The 20900-nt window shown below is 38.8% G+C and overlaps 1 protein-coding gene across 1 annotated transcript; it reads left to right on the plus strand.

The window, feature by feature from the left end:
- Nucleotides 1–613: 613 nt before the first annotated feature.
- Nucleotides 614–20585, plus strand: vps53 (VPS53 subunit of GARP complex). The gene is made up of 22 exons (XM_027147775.2): nt 614–793; nt 1324–1404; nt 2349–2398; nt 2524–2590; nt 6877–6963; nt 7271–7386; nt 7500–7619; nt 9921–9999; nt 10210–10353; nt 10442–10584; nt 11062–11203; nt 11327–11422; nt 11979–12073; nt 12793–13035; nt 13423–13570; nt 14197–14279; nt 14387–14465; nt 14653–14801; nt 14907–14976; nt 15202–15339; nt 18299–18403; nt 18730–20585. Exons 1-22 carry the CDS (start codon nt 707–709, stop codon nt 18901–18903), a joined length of 2496 nt encoding a protein of 831 aa, XP_027003576.1. The 5' UTR covers nt 614–706; the 3' UTR covers nt 18904–20585.
- Nucleotides 20586–20900: the final 315 nt, after the last annotated feature.

Consider the following 20900-nt stretch of genomic DNA (forward strand, 5'->3'; position numbering starts at 1 on the left):
TATTTGTAGCTCATTATAGAGCGTTCAAATAATAAAGAACTATGTTTTATACGTTATATATTTGTATTAATAGAAATGTGTATATAACTGGGTGTGTTACAGAAAGAGAGATTTTATCAAAACAATGCATATTTGAAAATTAAGGGAAACAAAGGACTGAAAGGTTTTAAACCTTTCAGTCCGTTGTTAAAATTAAGGGAAACAACGGACTGAAAGGTTTTAAACCTTTCTTACCAATGACACTTAAATTTTACACATTCCGTCTTTTTGTAAATTAATGCGAATGTTTTTTATTTTAATTGACTAATGAATATAAGAAATCTGATACACCTCTTTGATCCTGCTGTGATTTTCAGAAATCACTGCAGTATAAATAAAAAAGCAATGAGCTAATAAACTCTACGAAACAATGAATGCAACTGTATCTTATGTTACAGGACTGTTCTTGAAGGAAAACTATTTATTTATTTATTTATTTATTTATTTATTTATTTATTTATTACAGAAAAGGTAAAAAAAAAAATGGTGGTTTTGACTTTCATTGTGTTAAACTTTCTGCATGTCACTAATAAATGTAAGACAGACTCCAGTCCTGTGGGGGGCAGTAATGGGTTGGCATTAGTCCTGAGCTGGAGGAGCGATCAGTAGCAGGTCTCCAGCATCATTACAGACTCACAGCTAGCTGTCACCCGGCTGTTTTTATACAATGATGGAAGATGAAGAATTAGAATTTGTGGAGGATTTGGACGCGATTTTACACCTTACCCCCGAAGTGCAGCTGGCCATCGAGCAGGTATATAGATATGTTTCGAAATACGACAGTTACTACATTTTCCTGTCTAGGCTAAGCTAGCTGTCACTCCAGGTTAGCTAGCTAGCTAGCTAATTAGCTAGCTTCTATCAGCTTGTTTATCATTGTCATTTCCCTTCATCACCTTGAACAGTAATTCTGACCAAATCGTCGAGTAAATGAACTAAATAAATACATTACTAACCATTGTAAATACTTTATTTTAATAAGTGTCATAGTTGTAGTGTTTGCTAGCTAGCTTAGCTATAAGACATACTAGTTAGTTTGACGTTATATTTTTCATGTCTGTGTGATCTGGCTGTATTTAGACTATTTGGCATTTGTTTTTGCACCTATAAAACACACAGGGCTGTATGAAGCTACAAAAACGAACAGAGAAATATGTTTTTCAATAAACAATGCTACAAGCTGGGTTTATCAACAAGACATACACTTTGAGTAATTATTGTTTGATATGGTTTAATAACAATAATTTATTATTATTATTTTCCTCATTATCCCTTTATTTTAAGGTGTTTCCCAGTCAGGACCCACTGGATCGAGCTGATTTCAATGCAGTTGAATACATCAACACTTTGTTTCCAACTGAGCAGGTGAGTAACTTGATGGTCTGACAGCTTGCATAAAACATTAGTTTATGTGATGATTGCACTTTTCCCAAAAAGCAAAAATGATTAAAGGTATATTTTAGAAAGGATATAGGAAGATTTTAAGAGCAGATTAAAATGAATCTTTGATTTTTGTTTAGTTAAATTAAACATACGCTCAAAAATAATTTGAGAATTATCTGAGCTTGTCACAGGCATCTATATATCCTTTATTTACTTTGCAAGGCAAAGGTTATGGTCAGCTAAAGTTTTTTGTTTTATTAATATATGAAATAAAAAATATATTAAACAAGTATTCCTGTGTTATTCAATATTATGCAAGCTTTTTTGGCTGGTGATTCTGTTATTTGTTTTGTCACGGACAGTTTAAGAGAACCTTGACACTTGTCACAAAAACTTCTACATAAATAAACACACTTGTTTGAGATTGAGAATCAGATATTAAAACCTCCTTTACATTCGACACATCAGAGTCTTTTAGGTGTACTAACATGGGGCATGACTGGGACTGAAAAGCACGGCGTAACAGAGAAAATAAAAAATGCTCAGTGCAAAAGGAAATGATTAATATTCCTAAATAAGCGTATAATAGTGATAAAAGACTTGCACGTTTTCTATTGGACGAACTGATAAAGGTACACATGTACTGGTTTAGTCATAAGGGTCTACCAGGTTTTGTTTGTTAAATGTTGATTTCATTTTGGGGGACTAGTTTGTATCTGTATTTTACACCACTATGTATTTCATTGTTTGCCTCTTCTTGGTTTGACCACTAGGTTGTGCTATTACCCTGTGCCCTATCTTTCAAGGACTGCTTAATTAGACTTCGGGGAATATTTGTGTTAATATGCATTAATTTATAGCAATATTGACTTTTAGTCAGTTATGTTCTAAGTTTTTTTTTATGTTTTTAATCTTGCTTTTAACAGTCATTGGCAAACATAGATGAAGTGGTAAACAAGATTCGACTAAAAATCAGGTGAGCTTTTCATTAGCCATTAAAATGATTACGATGCCTGATACTGATTAGTGTATTACACTAGTGATTCGCTCCCTGGTGTCTTTATGATTTGTGACTTGTACTTTTTTGTGTCTTTTACACAGACGTCTGGATGACAACATCAGGACAGTGGTGAGGGGACAAACTAACGTGGGACAGGATGGAAGGCAGGTGGGTGTCTCATATCCGCACATCGCCAGTCGCCGGCTCAGTCAAATAATCCATGCGCAGTGAAAAATAAACGAAAGATTGTCGATGTGTACTTTCTGAAAAGGGGCCTTGACAATAAATGTTTGTGTAAGATGATGGATTCTTGTTGGGAGAGAAGTAAGATGAATTGGAGTAGCAGAGAAATGTTAGTCAAGCTTGCTTGATGGCTACAGCATGAATACGAGGAAGCTGCTACAGTTCTGTAGTGTAAGATGTGAAACCAGATCCTGTGAGCTGCAATTGCTGTCAGAGGTCTTCTGTCTGCTCTCACACGTTTTCTCATAACCTGGGTTTGACACGCTTATCGCATGCTTTTTTCTAAGCAGAAATCATATATTCAATATCACAGTTATTTTTCCAATGACATTTAATATTTATTTCTGTTTCCTGTGTTCATATTAGCTGTGATTTTTCAGAGCTGTCACGTTCCTAGCCCCCACTTCTCACTGGAAGAGAAAGCACATTTCTTTTAGACTCCCCTGTTTTTCGGCTATGCTGGCATTCCATATTGTGGTTTTGTGTCCTGCTGCTTCTTGGAGCTGGTGGAAAACCCTGATTCAATACAGATCCGTGCTCAATCAGAGCAGCAGGCAGAGGTGAAATGTGACACCTAATTGTGAGGTATGAGCCGGTGCAGGCGAAGACTGAGAGGGGCCTGGTGGTCGTCCCATAACCACCTTACTCCGAGATGTGGAAAGTCAAGGTTTGGAGTCTCTGGGCCGGTATCCCTCTGAGATGTTTCCACCAAGCAAAAGGAAAATCCCTTCTGCAGATGGAAATGCTGGATTACAGATGTAGAGGCCGGGGGCTGATGGAGGAGAGATGGAAAACACACCAGCTTGTTCTTTGTTTAGTCTGAGAAGTATTTATCATTAGGGTGGAGACATTTGCTTCTGAAACGCAGTCTCAGGGGCCTGCATGATGATAATTCTAGCTGTGTGGAGGTGGTGGGAAAACATGCGTCTTTAAACTGTTCAGACCTTCTCAGATTTGAAAAGATCATTCTTCGCCGTTTTGTCAGGAGAGGTTGAAGAGTGATTCAGAGCGTTTATGTTGAGTTAGAGGTTTACGGCCAGATAAGCAGTGACTCCAGCGACGTTCCACAGATGTTCACCCTGTTTAAATGCCTTGTGGACATCTTGGAAAGAGAAAAAAGAAATGGTGTTGTCTGTTTGCTGAGCGGGCTCACTTAGTGGAAGTTATGGGCAGCTGCGCACCCCAGGAAAAAAGCTAATTCACTAAATGCCTTGTTTTGAAGAAAAACCTTATTTACCCTGCATTCATGTCTGTAGCTACATACCTCTCTCTTCCTGATTGCCTTCACACATTTTTGACACTGTTCGGTCAACAACCTTGGAAGTTCGGTCTATCTCATTTGATTAATTGCTTGTGATATTTCTTGACACAAAGGATGATGTTTTCCATAATACTAAAAAACAGTATTACAATACGGTGAAATTTACGCGTCAACATTCTACCGAGCACATAAATCACAAAGACACCATTGCATTTGGTGCCAGTTATTGCTGTCACTGGTCCCTCCCATTGGTTCATTGTTGTCTAGCCCAGCCAAAACTGTCATGTATATTATTTTCTTTGATGCAGTTTGAAATTCCATATAAAAACCTTGCTGTATTGTGTTCCCAGATGGGGCTGGGGGTAGGGGCTTCCTATAAGGATTTTATGGCTGTGACAGAGTGAGTAGGGAGTCCTGAGTCTCATCTAGTTTCTGGCATGTGGAACTGCTTATTAGGAATGCTGAGGAACTACTCTAAAAATATGTAAATGCAGAAAGTGTGTGTGGGTTTGTTTTTTTTAACACTCAGTCTTGTATTACTCTTTTTATTAAGAGTCTTAAGATTTAAGGAGTTTACAAAAAATAATCTTAATGATTATTAAATTGAATGATTTCTATTTTATGGAGGAAATTCTAAAGAACAACAATAATAATATTAGGATATAATTTTCTGTATTTAGTCAAAACCTAGTCAGTTTTGTTTGTGGATTATTAAAACTTAAAAACCAGAAACTCTTGATGCTTTTAATGTGTGTTTTCATGTCTGATTCCTTAATTATGTAACTGAAAAGAAGTGCCATGGAAATGCCTGTCTTTTGTGAACTAATGGTTCTTTGAGTTCCATAGCAGGTCTAGTTGGTGCGTACATCAGTAACTGAAATAATCAATTAGATCAATGTGATTTATTTTTTTTTACAGCTTGAATAGGCTAATTAGCTGAACGGTGAATGGTATATGGTTATATTTTCATTAGTCACTGGAAGCATCTTGGTAGACAATCACACATTGTCAAAAACGCTGTTCTTCTAGTCCCTGTAAAGAGTGATATTCTACTGCTGTATTTAGTCCATCAATGTGGAACTATAAACATTGTGTTCTGCAGAAACCACAGCTAGAGTATGTTAACACTTATGTATGTTGCTCTGGATAAGGGCATCTGCCAAATGCTGTAAATGTAAATGTTGACATTTCATTTGTATGTGAAGAAGACTTGTTCAAATTCACTGCATGAGAATGAGTTAGCTGGACCCCACAGATTGCTTATTTATGCTTTGCACAACCCTGATTTATTTTATTTATTTCTTTTCTTTTTTTTTGTCCCTTTTTAGTATTTCTGGGTAAATTATTATGCTCAAAAGCTGCTTTCTTAATAGCTTGCTTGACTTCAGACAAGGCTTGTATTCCTGATGTTCCTGAAGTATTTCAACAATACAGATCTCTTGAACCCTTTTAACACCTGATTTCATCAGCCAACGGTATATTGGCCATGGACGAGGAAGGAAGGTACACACCCAGCATTCAGATTCTTACTCTGGAAATAAATCATTTGAAATGGCTGGCCACTCATCCCTCTATCTGCATATCTGCAGTGTTGAACTTGAGGTTAAGTTTGGAAAATGGTTTCTCAGTTACACTCCTACATAGGCTTTATCAGGCATGACAACAGAGCCATAGCGAAAGACAGCTGAGTTCAAAATTTTCACTGAGAAGTAACTGGAAAGCCTTCAGATTGTTTTGAGATTTGTTGCTCTTTTGAAAATATTCTGTCAACTGCATGTGCGACAGAGAAAGTCCGTGTCTGGCTATATTTTGAAGCGGATAAATCTTTATATATATTTTTAAAGTGGTAAATTCCACGAGGCAGTTGGTGCCAGCTGTTAGCATTCCATCTGCCTGTGAGAGAGTAAGTGAGAGCCAACCATCCTCCTCCTGGTCAGCTTAGCCCTGGGCCTGGCAAAAATACTAGCAGTGACTACCATTATTAAAACCCAGCTGAGCTGTGTAGCAAGACCTTGCATAGCTTTGTGAAGTTTGGCTCTGTTTATAACTGTTGGTGTGGAAGGCAGCCTACTTCAAGGCTAGGATGGGCGCCTGGTCAATAGCAGTGGGTTAGGTGGGCGAACATGTGGCAGGCCAATGCTGGTCAAAGCATCTGCTGTACACTTACCCTGTTGGAATGTGAGGACAAACTGTGAGTGAGGATTTTTCATCAAGTGTTCCCATTTGGTTCTCATTTCTCTGCTTGTATGAGTGAAAGACGGGCACTAAAAATAAAGTGAAGGGAGGAGGAGGAGGAGGAAAACAACAACATAATCATCATCATCCTCGTCGTCTCTTTTTATTGAACCCTTTGACTAAAGAATACTCTGAAACAGTGTTTACTTAGGATTTTAAACTGCTTTGGTGTGGTTTGAAAATGGAGTTTGCTGTCTAAAAAACAAAACATTTAATTACAATTGGAATTGATATGTTGAATATAGTATTTAATGTGCATTAGCTTTTACCCTTTAAACCTTTGCCACTATTGTAATGATGCAGCAAGTATCAAGGTGTTTTCCTTTACCAATTTAAGGGAGTTTTTCCTTGCCACTGCTGCCTGAGTCACCTCAGACTTGCTCATAAGGGAATAAATACATACACATTGTGAACTATATATATATATATATATATATATATCTAATAATAATCTTGAATTTTTTATTCTGTTGATTCTTTTTCTTTTATTATTCGTTATTTCTTTTATCATTCCTTATGTTTACCTACTGCTCTATGTTTATGTTCTGTAAAGCTGCTTTGAGACCATGTCTATTGTAAAAAGCGCTATACAAATAAACTTGAATTGAATTGAATTGAAGTATCATTGTCGGCACCATGACAGCAGTGAAACCATTATGGCACGTCCAAGAGTGATCACAGATGCAGTGTGTCTGAAATTCTGCATCTATTCCAGGCCCTGGAGGAGGCTCAGATAGCCATCCAGCAACTGTTTGGCAAAATCAAAGACATCAAGGACAAAGCGGAAAAATCTGAGCAAATGGTGAGTAAAAATAAGCTTACACACAGGAATCTGGTCTGGTCAAAATGTATAAATTGTCTCCCAACACTCCTGCTGCTGCTGGCTAAATAGGAAGGAAATCATGACATCCTGTGTCCTCCTTATGCTGCAGCCTTTTTTAATCCTTGAGTTATGCATCAGCCATCTGCATGTAAGCGGTGCTGAGTAGGTCAGAGGAAGGGCAGGGTATGGCTATCTGGAGCTAGTGGGACAGGAGAACAATGGGGAAACCGCATAGGCCTGGATATGCTGGAGCCATCAGCTCTAAGATGTTTGTTCTCTTGCCCAGGTAAAAGAGATCACCCGGGACATCAAGCAGCTGGACCATGCAAAGCGTAACCTAACCACGTCCATTACTACCCTTAATCACCTGCACATGCTAGCAGGAGGGGTGGACTCACTGGAGTAAGTGGCCACACTGTTTGCTATAAACAGACTAGAGATAGAAGCACTTGAACCATGTGCTGTTTGGTCAGTTATATAAGTTTAGAATGTCTTTTTAATTGCATATCTTTCAGAGCCATGACACGCAAGAGGCAGTATGGGGAGGTCGCCAACTTGCTCCAGGGAGTAGTCAACGTGCTGGAACACTTCCAAAAGTATATGGGCATCCCTCAGATCCGCCAACTGTCTGAAAGGTGAACGTGCCCTCGCAATCTTGTTCTCCAGCCCTTCTCAACCCATTTATCCTCTGTTGAAGGTCATCCTAATGTTGCAACCATGTTACAATCTAACCTGAATTAAAAAAATAAACATCCAAACTGTAATACATTTTGGCATGTGATGTGAGCCGTGGTCTAACTGTATACTCAGACAATCGGTATGTTATCTGAATGAGCTAAAGGGCAGGCAGTGTTTATACGACTAATTTTCTGGTGTAATTCACTAAATTGAATGATGTTGAGGGTTTGAGGTTCCTGTTTATGTTTACTACAGATGCAACACAGGAAGGAAATCTGTTCCACTTGCTCTTTATTATTCCAGTGTTTTTTTTTGTGTGTGTGTGTTTGTGTTTGTGTGTGTGTGTGTGTGTGTGTGTGTTTTTCTTTTTTCTTTTTCTCAGGCTAATTCTTCCAACAGTGGAGCCATGTCTCTGGCTGTGTGGTGTGGTCTCTGTACTTGCAGACATAGAGACTAGACTTTTAGTGAAGACTGTGAGATCTTGAGACCTAAGACCTGGATCTCATTCCACGTGTCGTTAATGCTCAGTGCTTCCCACTGTGTATTTATACTGGGTAGACTGATAAGGCTGTTGTTTCATAAATAAGGGGCAAGGAAGGGTGTTTTCATGTGGAAAGCTATTCCACAGAATGTTCCAGTGCCTTTATGTTTATCTGGAAAGGCTTGTAGCTTTGGTTGCCCTTCCCTGCTCCTATAGTTATCGTTCCCCACCCCAGCACTTGCTATGGATAAGTGCGATGCAGCCTTAAAGAGCTGCAAATATAATTTTTCAAATGAGGAGCTCTACTACTGTATATTTGTAATAAACCATTGCAGCTTATTAAAAAAGCTGGACCATTTGGCTTTGTTCTGACTTTTACAACAGTGTAAACATATATTACCCCCTTTGTTGCTTGGGTGGTGCTTTTGTTAGAGCACAATAAGGATTTCTGTGTTTTGAATGCTGAACGTAACTTTGGGGAAAGAGCAATGCATAGAAGCTGTTGGAGGATGTTTTGCATCTTCTTTCCCTACAGCAATACAGGATTATTTATTCCAGTCCGGAAATGGGAGAAATCAAATACTTTTATTCACCCACCCCGTACCACCCTGAATAGAAACAGACAAATGTGTGGTAAAGACGTTTGATTAAGGACAGCAGCTGTGAGTCCTGCCACACTTCAAACACCGCTGGGTCTTGAGAATACTTGAGAAAGACTCGTCCATGAGCTCGGCTTTTTCTCCTTTCCTGTTAATATCGGAAAGCACTTGGAAGGCTACATCCAGCATCAAAAAATGTTGTGATCCTTCTGTGATACTTTAATGTCAGTTTTAAATAACCATGAACCTGCACACTGCTGGGAGTGCAGTAACCTAACAAACACTGTGCAGGAATACACACAGATTTGCAGACAGTATCATTAAAAAGGTTTTTGCCTCATTGCATTTTCTTTGATTTTTCACATTGTTTGGCTTTTTGTGTTTTAAAGGTAAACAGCAAAAAGCTAAAGGAATAAAATGTAATCGTAACTTGTTGTGTGCAAACTAAATAAACATGCAAAATTAGGACTGGATGATTTATAGAGCAGTTATCATAATTATACATTGCAATATTCATATCCAGTTTGGATTCCCAAATCAGAGCTTAAGCATTGTTGTTTAATGATTGGCATGAAAAGCTAGATCGATATCAGGTCGGATTTGACTTATTTTCCAAAAATAAAAACTCTGTTGGTAAATGCACCTCAGCTAGAACTAGCTGATCCTGTGTGATTAATGAAACGAAAAGTATTAGTAAAGTTCTGTTGAACAACATGAATGCCAAAGCTTTCAGGGATACAGTTTGCCAGAAGCAGAGATAAGCAGTTCCTGCTCAAAATTTGTGCAATGTATTATTTCTCCATAGCTGAATAACTTACTGTATTAATAAACAAATGACTTAGCAGAAGGCTGCTTTTCTTGTGATGGACACTGAATATTGTTTGCATATAAAAACCTGGTGCTAAACATTTTTTTTTTGCATAATTCTATGATAATATTATGCATGTACGTAATACATATGTAATATTCTGTTTCATTCCCATGATACTTTCTGCTGATCATTAATTCAAAGGATTAGGAGTAAGATCGGATAGAGTGGATTTCCATTATGGGGTCATGTGACAAGGAAAGTCACTCTACCTCTCCTAAAAGCCGATCCTGCACAAGAGATTTCCAGTCTGTGCCTGTGGGGGTTCTTACCCTTTGAAACTTGTGTGTCTGTCTTTCTTCCTCTGCAGAGTGAAAGCAGCACAAAGTGAACTAGGCACACAGATCTTAGCTGACTTTGATGAGGCTTTTCCTGCTCAGGGCTCAAAGGTAATGCAGTGTAACAAAAAAATCAGAAGTACTGCATTCATTATATATGTAACATATTATATTACATTTTGAAAATGTTCGGGTTTCATATAAAAAGGGTCAATTTAATATGTATTATAAAATCCATATATTTTTCTTATTGCTGTTAGTGTTAATTAATTACTTACTCATATGCACTCTCTAATAATTATGTGTTGGTGTGTTTATTAGAGGCCTGGAGGCCCCAGCATTGTGCTTAGAGATGCCTGTTTGGTGGCCAATGTCCTGGATCCTCGCATTAAGCAGGAAATAATCAAGAAGTTTATTAGGCAGCATCTCTCTGAGTACCTGGTACTCTTTCAAGAGAACCAGGATGTAAGTGTGGTTTACAGTTTGTCCTCACTATAAGACTCCTAGTGTAAATGTGCGGATCTGAATGCTGACAGTCGTACCTTAAATGCAGGTGGCATGGTTGGATAAGATTGACCGCCGATATGCATGGATAAAGCGTCAGCTAGTAGACTATGAGGAGAAGTACGTCCGCATGTTTCCTGAAGAGTGGTGCATGACTGAGCGTATCGCCGTGGAGTTCTGCCATATCACCAGGTGCCTGCACACAAGGGTTTAAAATTAAATCTTTCCAGTTCTTCAGCTTCTCATGGATTTAAATGACAAAATATTATAAAATAATTAGGAAGAGATATTCTAGACAAATCCTTTAATTAAACCTATGCAAAGGAAACGATTAGGTAAATAATTGAATAGGCAAAGCAAAATATTTTAAGTGCTGTCTGTTACTCACAGGCAAAAGTTTTACCAGAGATTCAATGGAAAGAATGTTTGATTTTGTTCCACTGTAATTTTCATAGAACTCATTGCTCCCCTCTTCATCAGCATAAGCTTCATACATTTCTATTCAGTCAGGCTTCATTTATAAAACCTAGAGCAGGTGGAGCTCATTTTTGGCCTGCAGCCATGGTCAGTTTAACCATGTCCATGTTTTACCCTATTTAACTGCCTGACCTGAAGCTCCAGTCCGTATGTGAGGTCTTTGCTGATCACTGTGTGTGTTTTTTGTGCCAGGACTGAACTGGCCAAGCTGATGCGAGCTCGTGCCAGGGAGATTGAGGTCAAACTCTTGCTCTTTGCTATTCAGAGGACCACCAATTTTGAGGGGCTGCTGGCTAAGCGCTTCTCAGGCAGCACCTTGAGTAACAGCCCGGGGGTAAGGCCAGCAGGATGTTCCTGGCTCTACTGTCCAGTTCACGGTGGAGTTCTGGAGCGTTAAACCAGAGTGAATGAGGCAGAGATGTTTTTCCTTGTAAGTTTAATGTTCCTTTGTTTGCAGAAGAGACCTGAGACGCCCTTGGAGCCCACTAACCCTTTTCTGGAGGATGAGTCAGGAGAGGACAACATTTCTGAGAAGGATGAAGATCTGGTCAGGGTGAGGTTATTCATCATCCTCATCATCACTCATCCTGTCTTTATGGATTACAGTCAGTAATATAGATTGTTTTTGTCTATTGCTTTTGCTTGAATTAAGATTTCATGGATGAGTTACAATAGTTAAACAAAGATAGTTAAAACATTTGTGTGAAGGTCAGCTGGGGCTGAGGAATGTACAGAAAAACACTTCCAGAATCAACAAACCCCATGTGATGTGATACTTCACCAAACGTCTAGAGCATGTTACTGTTTTCATTACTATTCTGTTATGTAATCAACATCTTCATAAAATACAGTTTGATTGTACAACTCAGTGGTGAAATTGTAAGCAATTCATCTCGGCCTGTCCTGCAGTTTTATGTGAATTAAGATAATGTGCAGTTTTAGTATTATTTGAAATTTGATGCGTCATTTTTGGCATTTCTACATCTTGCAAATCTACAAGATTGCAAATGTACACACAGTGCAATTTCCTTCCTTGTTCTCAGACTTATCAGATATTCTGTCAAGCTTCTTAAGAACCTCATGTTTGCTAAATACTTTCCTGCTTTCAGCCGAAGAAGCCCAAGACCCCAGAGAACCCGTTCCATGGCATTGTTTCAAAATGCTTCGAGCCTCATCTCTACGTCTACATCGAATCACAGGACAAGTGAGTGCAATGTGCAAGCCATTATACAAGGACAAAGTGACCCATACACTCAATACAAGTGGCTTATGTATTACATTGTACACTGGACTTTTATTTACTTCCAAACTGGAGTGAGCAGTTTGCTTTCATGTCCTCTGTGCGTGTTCATATGTGTGTGCTGTGTACTTATATGTAATCCTGTCATCATGCTGCATACATTATAAATGTCCCCAGCATTAATCCCTCATCAGTCATTCCCTCATCTGTGCTCCAATTTCATCTTTCCATCGAGCAGAAATGTTTCCCATGTTAACCACAGCAACCGAGAAGTGTAATAGCAGGAGATCTGTTTCTCTGTCTCTGTTTGCATTTTCCTTTTATTTTCTCCTTCTTTCCCATATTCTCTCCATTGCCCTTTTTCTTACTCACCAGAACTTCCAAAGCTGTAAGCTCTAAAGAGGGGTTTGTCTATTCTTGTTATGGTACATTGGCTAAAGTAGACTGACCTTTTCTTGACAATGGACTCCTTTATTCCAGTACAGGCTGACCTGTTTGGCATGAAAAATGGCCACATTCTTTACTTGGGCATTTGCTATCTGGTTACTGAGTGCTGAAGGGGATGACCCACAGTGTTGGCACAGACAATGTGCTCCTTATTCCACATAGTTCTCACACCTCAGCACAGTACCAGTCATATTACTGTTGGTGTTTCAGCTCTCTGTTGTTTGCCATTGTAACAGGAACCTCGGGGAGCTGATTGACCGCTTTGTGGCTGATTTCCGAGCACAAGGTCCCCCTAAGTCAGGCACAGAAGAAGGGGGAGCTGTGTTGCCCAGCTGTGCAGATCTCTTTGTATACTATAAAAAGTGTATGGTCCAGTGCTCTCAGCTGAGCACAGGAGAACCCATGATTGCCCTTACTACCATCTTCCAGAAGTACCTGCGCGAGTATGCCTGGAAGATCCTGTCTGGGAATCTGCCCAAGTAAGTGATGGCCTACAGCAGTGCACCCAGCCCCTCATATGGTTTAACTTTGACTTGCTTTTTGTCTTCTATTTCTGCCATGACTGGCTTTTGATACTATGTGGAGCTGTTTATGCTCTGGTTATGGCTAATGCTTAGTGAACAAAATCATTTAGAAAAGTACGTTGTGCTGCACTGCCAAGGCAAATAAGTACCAATCTCTAGCATGGTTGGTTCACCCTGTAATATAATTGGGGATTCAAACTAAAGGATATAAACTGAAGAAAAATCTTTTGTGGGTTGTTTGAACAGGGTGTGTGTCTGTGTGTGTCTGTGTGTGTCTGTGTGTGTCTGTGTGTGTCTGTGTGTGTCTGTGTGTGTCTGTGTGTGTCTGTGTGTGTGTTACAGGACAAGCAGTAACAGTGGCGGTCTGACCATAAGCAGCCTGTTAAAGGAAAAAGAGGGTTCAGAGGTGGCCAAATTTACCACAGACGAGCTCTGTCTTATATGTAGTATCCTCAGCACAGCTGAATACTGCCTTGCTACCACTCAGCAGGTCATTACAAACACAATACACCAGATTGCCTATCTATTTAATCAGTCATATAGACCCAAACATTAAAGAGTCTAGGCTTATACAAAACAATAAAATGACAGCAGCAGCAGCTTCATTCAGGTGTTTATTTACACTATCAAAAATTTGCATGCAATATGTTCCTACACGATATAGATTCATTTTCCAATATTTTAGCTTGCCAAACATATCAGTAATTATTAGTGGTATAGAAGGGAGTGACTTGGATAAGTACATTTAAGGTATTCAGAAATTGCCATGTTTGGGAGTGCGTACTGCATATCATATTGGCAAGATGAAACCAGAAGAAATCAGTCTGAATTATGTGTATGTACTTTCTGATGCTTGCAAATGCACTGCTGGATTCCAATGAAAAAAGATTATTCCACCAAGTAGTGGAACAGAACTGAATATTCAGGGGAAAAAATCAGGAACTGTTCATACATTATTCACTCGACAGTCTATGGTACTGTTTTATTTTAGTGAACTGTCTTCTCTGTTGGTCATGGATGCCTGGCACTTAAAGCTACAGCTGAAGTTTCAACTTAGCAAAATGTTACTGATGGTTGGATTTATTTAATGGTCTTTATGTGCTGTTTTGCCCACAGTTGGAGGAGAAGCTAAAGGAAAAAGTGGACAAGCCACTCATGGAACGGATTAATCTAACAGGAGAGATGGACACCTTTAGCACGTAACTGTCAACTGGTTAAATATATACAGCATATGATTCTCAAATAAATTCCTTGTTTCTCTTTATTTGCATGTGTTTAGCTATAACTGCTTTTGCTTGCGTGGCAGTGTGATCTCCAACAGCATCCAGCTTTTGGTTCAGGATCTGGATGCGGCTTGTGACCCCGCACTCTCAGCCATGAGCAAGGTAGGTTAAAGACATGCATCAAACTGTTTTAAAATACTTATTGTTTTTTTGGGGGTTTTTTTGCCTCAAACTTTATTAATTTTTTGTAATCCCACAGTGATGACTGGTGTATTTCTGTCAGACTAGCAACTGTGTGTGTGTGTGCGCGCACGTTTGCATGTGCGTGTGTGTGCCTCTGATTGTGCAGATGCCATGGCAGAGCGTGGAGCATGTTGGTGACCAAAGCCCCTACGTTACTTCAGTCATCATGCATATAAAACAAAATGTCCCAATCATCAGAGACAACTTGGCTGCCACCCGCAAATACTTCACCCAGTTCTGCATAAAGTTCATCAAGTCTGTATCTGAACCCTATCAAATGACTTTTAAACAGTTTTTTTAAATCAAAACAATTAATTCAGAATATAAATATTTTCATCTATATCCGTAACATCTTTTCAGCTCCTTTATTCCAAAGTTCATCAACCACCTGTTCAGGTGTAAACCCATCAGCATGGTTGGAGCTGAGCAGGTAAACACAAAGCCACAGCGATTAGATGTGAAACTATTGATTTAATTTTATTTATATGGTTGCTGATTAACCAAAAATGGTTGCTGGTTAACTGTGTCTCCATGAAATGTGGTGCAGTAAATCTTTTCATCTTGTTTTTGTTTTCGTTAGCTTTGTAATACTAAAGAAAAACAAATTAAGTTAATTTGAGCTCCCTCCGGGTTGTTTTGTCATTTTTGTATGTAGCTTTTATTGGACACGCACTCTCTGAAGACAGTTTTGTTAGACCTCCCATCCATTGGCTCGCAGGTCCTTCGCAAAGCTCCAGCAAGTTACACTAAAATAGTGGTCAAAGGGATGACTCGGGCAGAGATGATTCTAAAGGTAATCGCCTCAATTCATCCATCAATGCAGTGAAAAGTTTGGTTGTATCTGTGCGGAGAACTATTCTCAAATAATAATAATAATAACGAGAACAATTACAGTATCAGTGAGCATGCATGTATTAACCAAGAAAAGTGATAAACACTTCACATTATTTAATGTTTAAGTTCTTAACCGTATTCCTAATGAAGCTTTTCTCACTCTTGCTATCTTTTCAAACAGCTTCATGATGGCTTTTTCTCCCCCAAAGTTCCCAAATGGGCCAAGCATTGTTTTAAGTGTCTACATTTTGAATCAGTCATTAATTTAGACATAGACAACAACAAAGTGTGCATGTGTATATAAGACTGAATGTATACACATTAGAAGAAGAATATATATATATATATATATATATATATATATACAGGTCTGAAAAGTATTTCATTATGAGCAGCTCATAAAGGTCCTAATGGCTATGCACTGAAGAGGAGCTTCACTCACCGCTATGTCCATGTGTTTTAATGAGTTCTGTAACCACAGCAGGAAGTACCTGGGCTCAGCAGGCCACTACTTAGGGTCTCTCTCTCTCTCTCTCTCTCTCTCTCTCTCTCTCTCTCTCTCTCTCTCTCTCTGATTTGGTTTGCTTGGTTATTCCTTTAGCATAAATAGACAAGGTTAGATGGTTTGGCTCAGTTTGCTGAGAAAAGTATCTCTGTGACTTTCTGAAAAGTATCAAGCTATGATTGAAAAAGCACTCATTGCAAAAAAACAAAAACAAACCCAAAACAACACCACATACTTGCAGTCAGTTTTCTTTCATTCAGATTTGCGTGTGTGCAGACCTCACATCAAAACAGGTGGATGGAAACCACAGTAATGGGACACATTGACCCCTTGTTCCCATGCCACCCACCAGGATCCCCTGGGACTTCCTGTTCTTTTACTCATCTGCCTGGAATTCAGCCTTGATATTCCTAATGGCAGACTGGGATTAGGTTTAATTGTGCACTCTCATGCCAGCACAGGCAATTTCCTAACAGATAAACGTTTAGTGAACAGTGACATCTTGATATTAGGATAAGTTTGTTTAAAAATATCAGCTTGTACTGTTCATTACAGGAATGTTTATTTTTCGAGGTTCAGTTTGCAACTGAACTGCTGTCAAACTGGTGTTGCCAGGTCTTGAGTTATCACAGCTGTCTTGGGAAGAGAGTTTTCTTTACTTATATCTAATAACATAAGTGTAATAAATATCTCAGATAAAATCATACTTATGCCCAAAGCCTGTGTCTGGTGTGTGCTAGTGAATTGCTGTACCGCTTGTGGGTCTCATATAAAATTAATTTTGTCAAATTAGGCTGTGTATTAACAAGACCATTTTACGATTTTGATAAAATATCTGTTTATGGAAACCTTTATTCAATACTGCTTTATTTTTAACGGCTGAAGATAAATTACAAAATAATTTACAAATATGTTATGAGGTTGGACTTTTTTTTTTTTTGAGTATTTGGCTTTTTGGTGTGTCTTCTTACCCATTAGCCTGCTAGATAATATGGATTATTGGACTGTGTCAGCATAAAAGCTATGTGCTGTTGATCTTGTTTAATATCCTGGTAATGAATATGTTTATATGCATTCCTTTTACTATTGACAAGTTGAATAAATGCATACAGAGATCCTTTAGATCTGGTTAGCATTAACGATTAACTTTACACTGCCCCAGGTACATCCTGGGTAATTGCTCCCATCTTTTGTACCACTTTGCCTTTTGCAGAGCTTTAAAGTTTGTTTTATTGGTGAAAAAAAAATCAAACATTATATTGTTGCTTTGGGTTTTAACTCAAAAGACCACTGAATTAGCAAGGGTTGATGTGTATATTGTGCTCAGTGGACTGCTGTCAGTTTGCATTTCACAATGTTAGTCTTTTCCAAGCATAAATGAGTTACTTCTGTGAAACATTGTTACTTCCGTGACACATTCACTGGTTTAGGGTTGAAATGTGAGCCCACTGTGGTTGGAAGCTAGTGTTTGGCTGTCCTTATGATGTTCATTACAGAGCTAACACTGAGAATAATCTGTTAAAGATGTTCTTAGATCTCTGTGCTGGGAAAGAGTTTGCTCCTGACCCAGTAGAGATGAGAAGTTAGCAAAGGTGTTGCAGGCCAAGCAAGCAGCCAGTGAGACGTGTCTGTTTTCCACAGTCTCTCTCCCTCCTGTTGTGGCTCTTTTTGGAAACTAAACGGAAAGGCAGCCCTTTGGCCTCTCCCTGTCTGTTTGTCTGTCTGTCTGTCTATATCTCTGCCTTTCTCACTCTCTTACACTCTCACCCGTGTCATTGCTTTATCTCTCTCCTTTACAACATGCTAAATACAACAAGCAGCTTCAAGGCTTTTCATTGGCTTAACTCCAGGCAGCCACTAAGTAAATCACGTTGTTGAAGGGAGGGATTGTCATTAAAATTCCACAAAATCCACAAAGTTAAATTTCGCTTTTCCAACTTTGACTTGTGCATATTTGTGAGCCCTGTCCCTCGAGGCATACATGAGTAGTAATGGAGGTTGGCAGGGAAAGAAATGTCGGGGGTGCTAGTCCATATCTTTTTTCAGTGTCTGTACACCATGTGTTCTCCAGCTCTGTTATAAATATGAATAGTTGCAAGTTATTCTCACAATAAAAAAAAAGATCTCCATGTCATGGGCCCATGCCTTTTTTAACCTTTTTAACTGCTTATTTGCCCAGAGTCTCTCATTATAGCAAAAACAATTACTGACTAGGCTAATTCAGCTCCGTTCAAGCGTAGAGTAATTGCTCTGTTAAAAAAGGTCCTAAATATAACTCCTGAGTGTTGCTTTGTTTGCAATTTGGTGACTGTCTAATGCTCTTTTGCTCTCCATACTTTGCTCATGTGGGAACATTTAAGCACTGAGACAGGACCAAGGTCTTTTCAGTTTTAAAGACTTTTCTCTTCTTCAGGTGGTCATGGCTCCTCATGAGCCATCAGTGGTCTTTGTGGATAATTATATCAAGCTTCTTGCTGATGGGAACCCAGAGACTTTCCAGAAAATTCTAGACATGAAGGTAAATCCATGCACAAGTCACAGTTGTGCAATTTATTATATTTTGAAGTTACTTAATGGTTACATGGACTCTAAAGTAGCTGTCAGTATGTATTATGTGCTCAGACTGTCACTGTAGAACTTTTTCTAACCTTCAAAATAAACTTAAACGTACTTTCTCGTTGAAATTTTTTTTAATAATAAATGAATTAGGCTCATGGGCCAAAATGCTGGTGTAAAGAGAATGTCTGACTTTTTAGTCCTTTTGCGCTTTTCTTGAAGCCGGTTTGTCTTTGTGTTTGTTGGCCTCTCATGTTTTTGTGTGTATGTATTTGTGTGTATCCTCAGGGACTGAAGCGCAGTGAGCAGAGCAGTATGCTGGAGCTTTTCAGACAGAGGTTACCCACTCCCCCCTCGGGGCCAGATACAGGGCCCTCAATGTCCTTCAGCACGCCAACGCCTGAGCAGGAGTCCTCACGCATCCGCAAACTGGAGAAGCTGATCAAAAAACGAATTCAGTGACCATTTCTTTATCAATGTATTACACAGGACTCGTTAAAGCTATATCCGATTATGGCTCTCTTGCAGTGTCTTAACTCATAAAACATTCAAAGATCAAAGAGGCATTATTCATACATGTTAAAGCTGGTAAAAGAGAACATTCCCATGTTAACATGAATCAGCCGTCTTGTACTGAAACCCCCTTAAAATAATGAAGCTTTCATTCCATCAATTAACGTAAACCCCATGAATCAGTAGTTGTTTGTAAAATTTCCTGTAACACATTGCTGTGTTGCTGGCATGTATGAGTCATTTACCCTAGTGTCCCTGAATTTTTCCTCCTTTTTTCTCTTTTATAACACTAATGCACAGGCTTTCCATAGTGGCTGAATGCATGTCATTTACTTTGCAGAGTTTTCTGAAATATGTTTGCACTTAAAGCAAAGTGGATGGCAGAATAGTCCAAAAAGTACCTACTGCTGCTACTTTGGCACAAATTCTTCCGGCTTGGGAATCTAAATATCAGAATGATTTAAAGGCAGTGATTTCTCTAAATGTCCCCTTCACCCTCACCATTACAGTAAATGGTTATGAGGCACTTTGCGAATGGTGTGTGTTAGGGGACCCGGTGCGTAAACGGTATGAGTCTGTAATGCAGATTCCAGGTTTAGGAGTAGAGCCCTAGGTGCTCTGTGCCACAGAGAAACTAGGGATTTCCTGTCTCTCAATGGGACACAAACGAGTTGCCTTGGAATGGACAAAACTGTAAAGGTTTAAAGATGTTTTGAGATATTTTTCAGCACATGAGCAGATCCTATGCACAGAGTCTTTCTGAAATTCCTTAAAAGGGCCTTATTAGGGACTCTGCATAACCGTCATAATCTTGATGGTAATCTTCATAACAGTCATAATCTTAAATTTGATGCTTATGTGTGAAAATGTGAACTATTTATATGATTTTTTCTGTCTACTTGTTTGCGTGTTATGGATTTGAGTTTAGAGATTTTTCACTTTATATACAGGTGGTGCTTTTGCCACCTCTTTACTGCTTTTTACTCTGACTACTGCTTTTAATCATTCAGTTGACATTAAAAGACATAGCAAAGACTTGTTTCCTTGGAATAAATTGTAATTTCTGTAGTGTATAGTAAATAGTGCAAAACACCACACTGTAATAACAGTAATATATACCACATATACACTGTGGCCAAAGGTAAATGGGCACCCGACCCTCATACCCGTATGTGGTCCTTCTCCAAATTGCTGCCACAAAATTGGAGGTGTGGAATTGTCAAAAATGTCTTTTTAAAGTTACAGAATACAATTTCCCTTCAGGGGAACTAAGGGTTTGAAACATTTCCCCTGAGCATGAAGTAAGGTCAGTGAAGACATGGTTTGCCAAGGCTGGATTACTGTAAATGTACTTACAGTAAGTGTCTACACAGAGCTTTTATGTTTGTTAAGCCAGTGGGTATGACTGGTCTGGTGTCTGCATACTTTTGGTTGTATAGGGTATGTCTTAACTATCTATGAATATTAAATGTGCTTCTTTGGTAGGCAAGCCGACAGCTAATTTGCCATCTGTCATATTGTGTTCACTTTTACAACATAATCTGCCTCCAGTGCATCTGTACAATCTGTTCAATATGTAGCTAATTGTACTGTTTTGAGCAAAAAACCTTTATATTAAAACTCACATCTAATGAAAGTCTGTTTTTTTGGGAAACCATAAAATGTTTAAAATGTATGACCATATAGAACAAACTGAAAATGTTACTGTTAGCCAAAAGGTCTTAAGCATGTTTTTACTATTACTTTCTTACTGCTGCTGTTATTAAGTAGTTCTTAAATATCAAACGTCTCAGCAATGAAACACTGTGAAAGTAATTCCTGATTTTGTAGTATCTGACTTGTGTATGATCAGGCACAAATGGACAGTTCTGTGTTTTCTGTGTCCACACCATTTACTGTACACTCAGGAAAAAGAGTACATTTATATTTACAGTATTTGGTAGACG

The sequence above is a fragment of the Tachysurus fulvidraco genome, chromosome 11, assembly GCF_022655615.1.
Source record: "Tachysurus fulvidraco isolate hzauxx_2018 chromosome 11, HZAU_PFXX_2.0, whole genome shotgun sequence".
NCBI classification, from domain to species: Eukaryota; Metazoa; Chordata; class Actinopteri; order Siluriformes; family Bagridae; genus Tachysurus; species Tachysurus fulvidraco.

Excerpts from the sequence above, each read along its gene's own strand:
- vps53 (XM_027147775.2), top strand. The coding sequence starts at position 707 with ATGATGGAAGATGAAGAATTAGAATTTGTGGAGGATTTGGACGCGATT. Across the intron at positions 2,591-6,876 it reads TGGGACAGGATGGAAGGCAG|GCCCTGGAGGAGGCTCAGAT; the intron begins GTGGGTGTCTCA and ends CATCTATTCCAG. Across the intron at positions 11,423-11,978 it reads AGGATGAAGATCTGGTCAGG|CCGAAGAAGCCCAAGACCCC; the intron begins GTGAGGTTATTC and ends TCCTGCTTTCAG.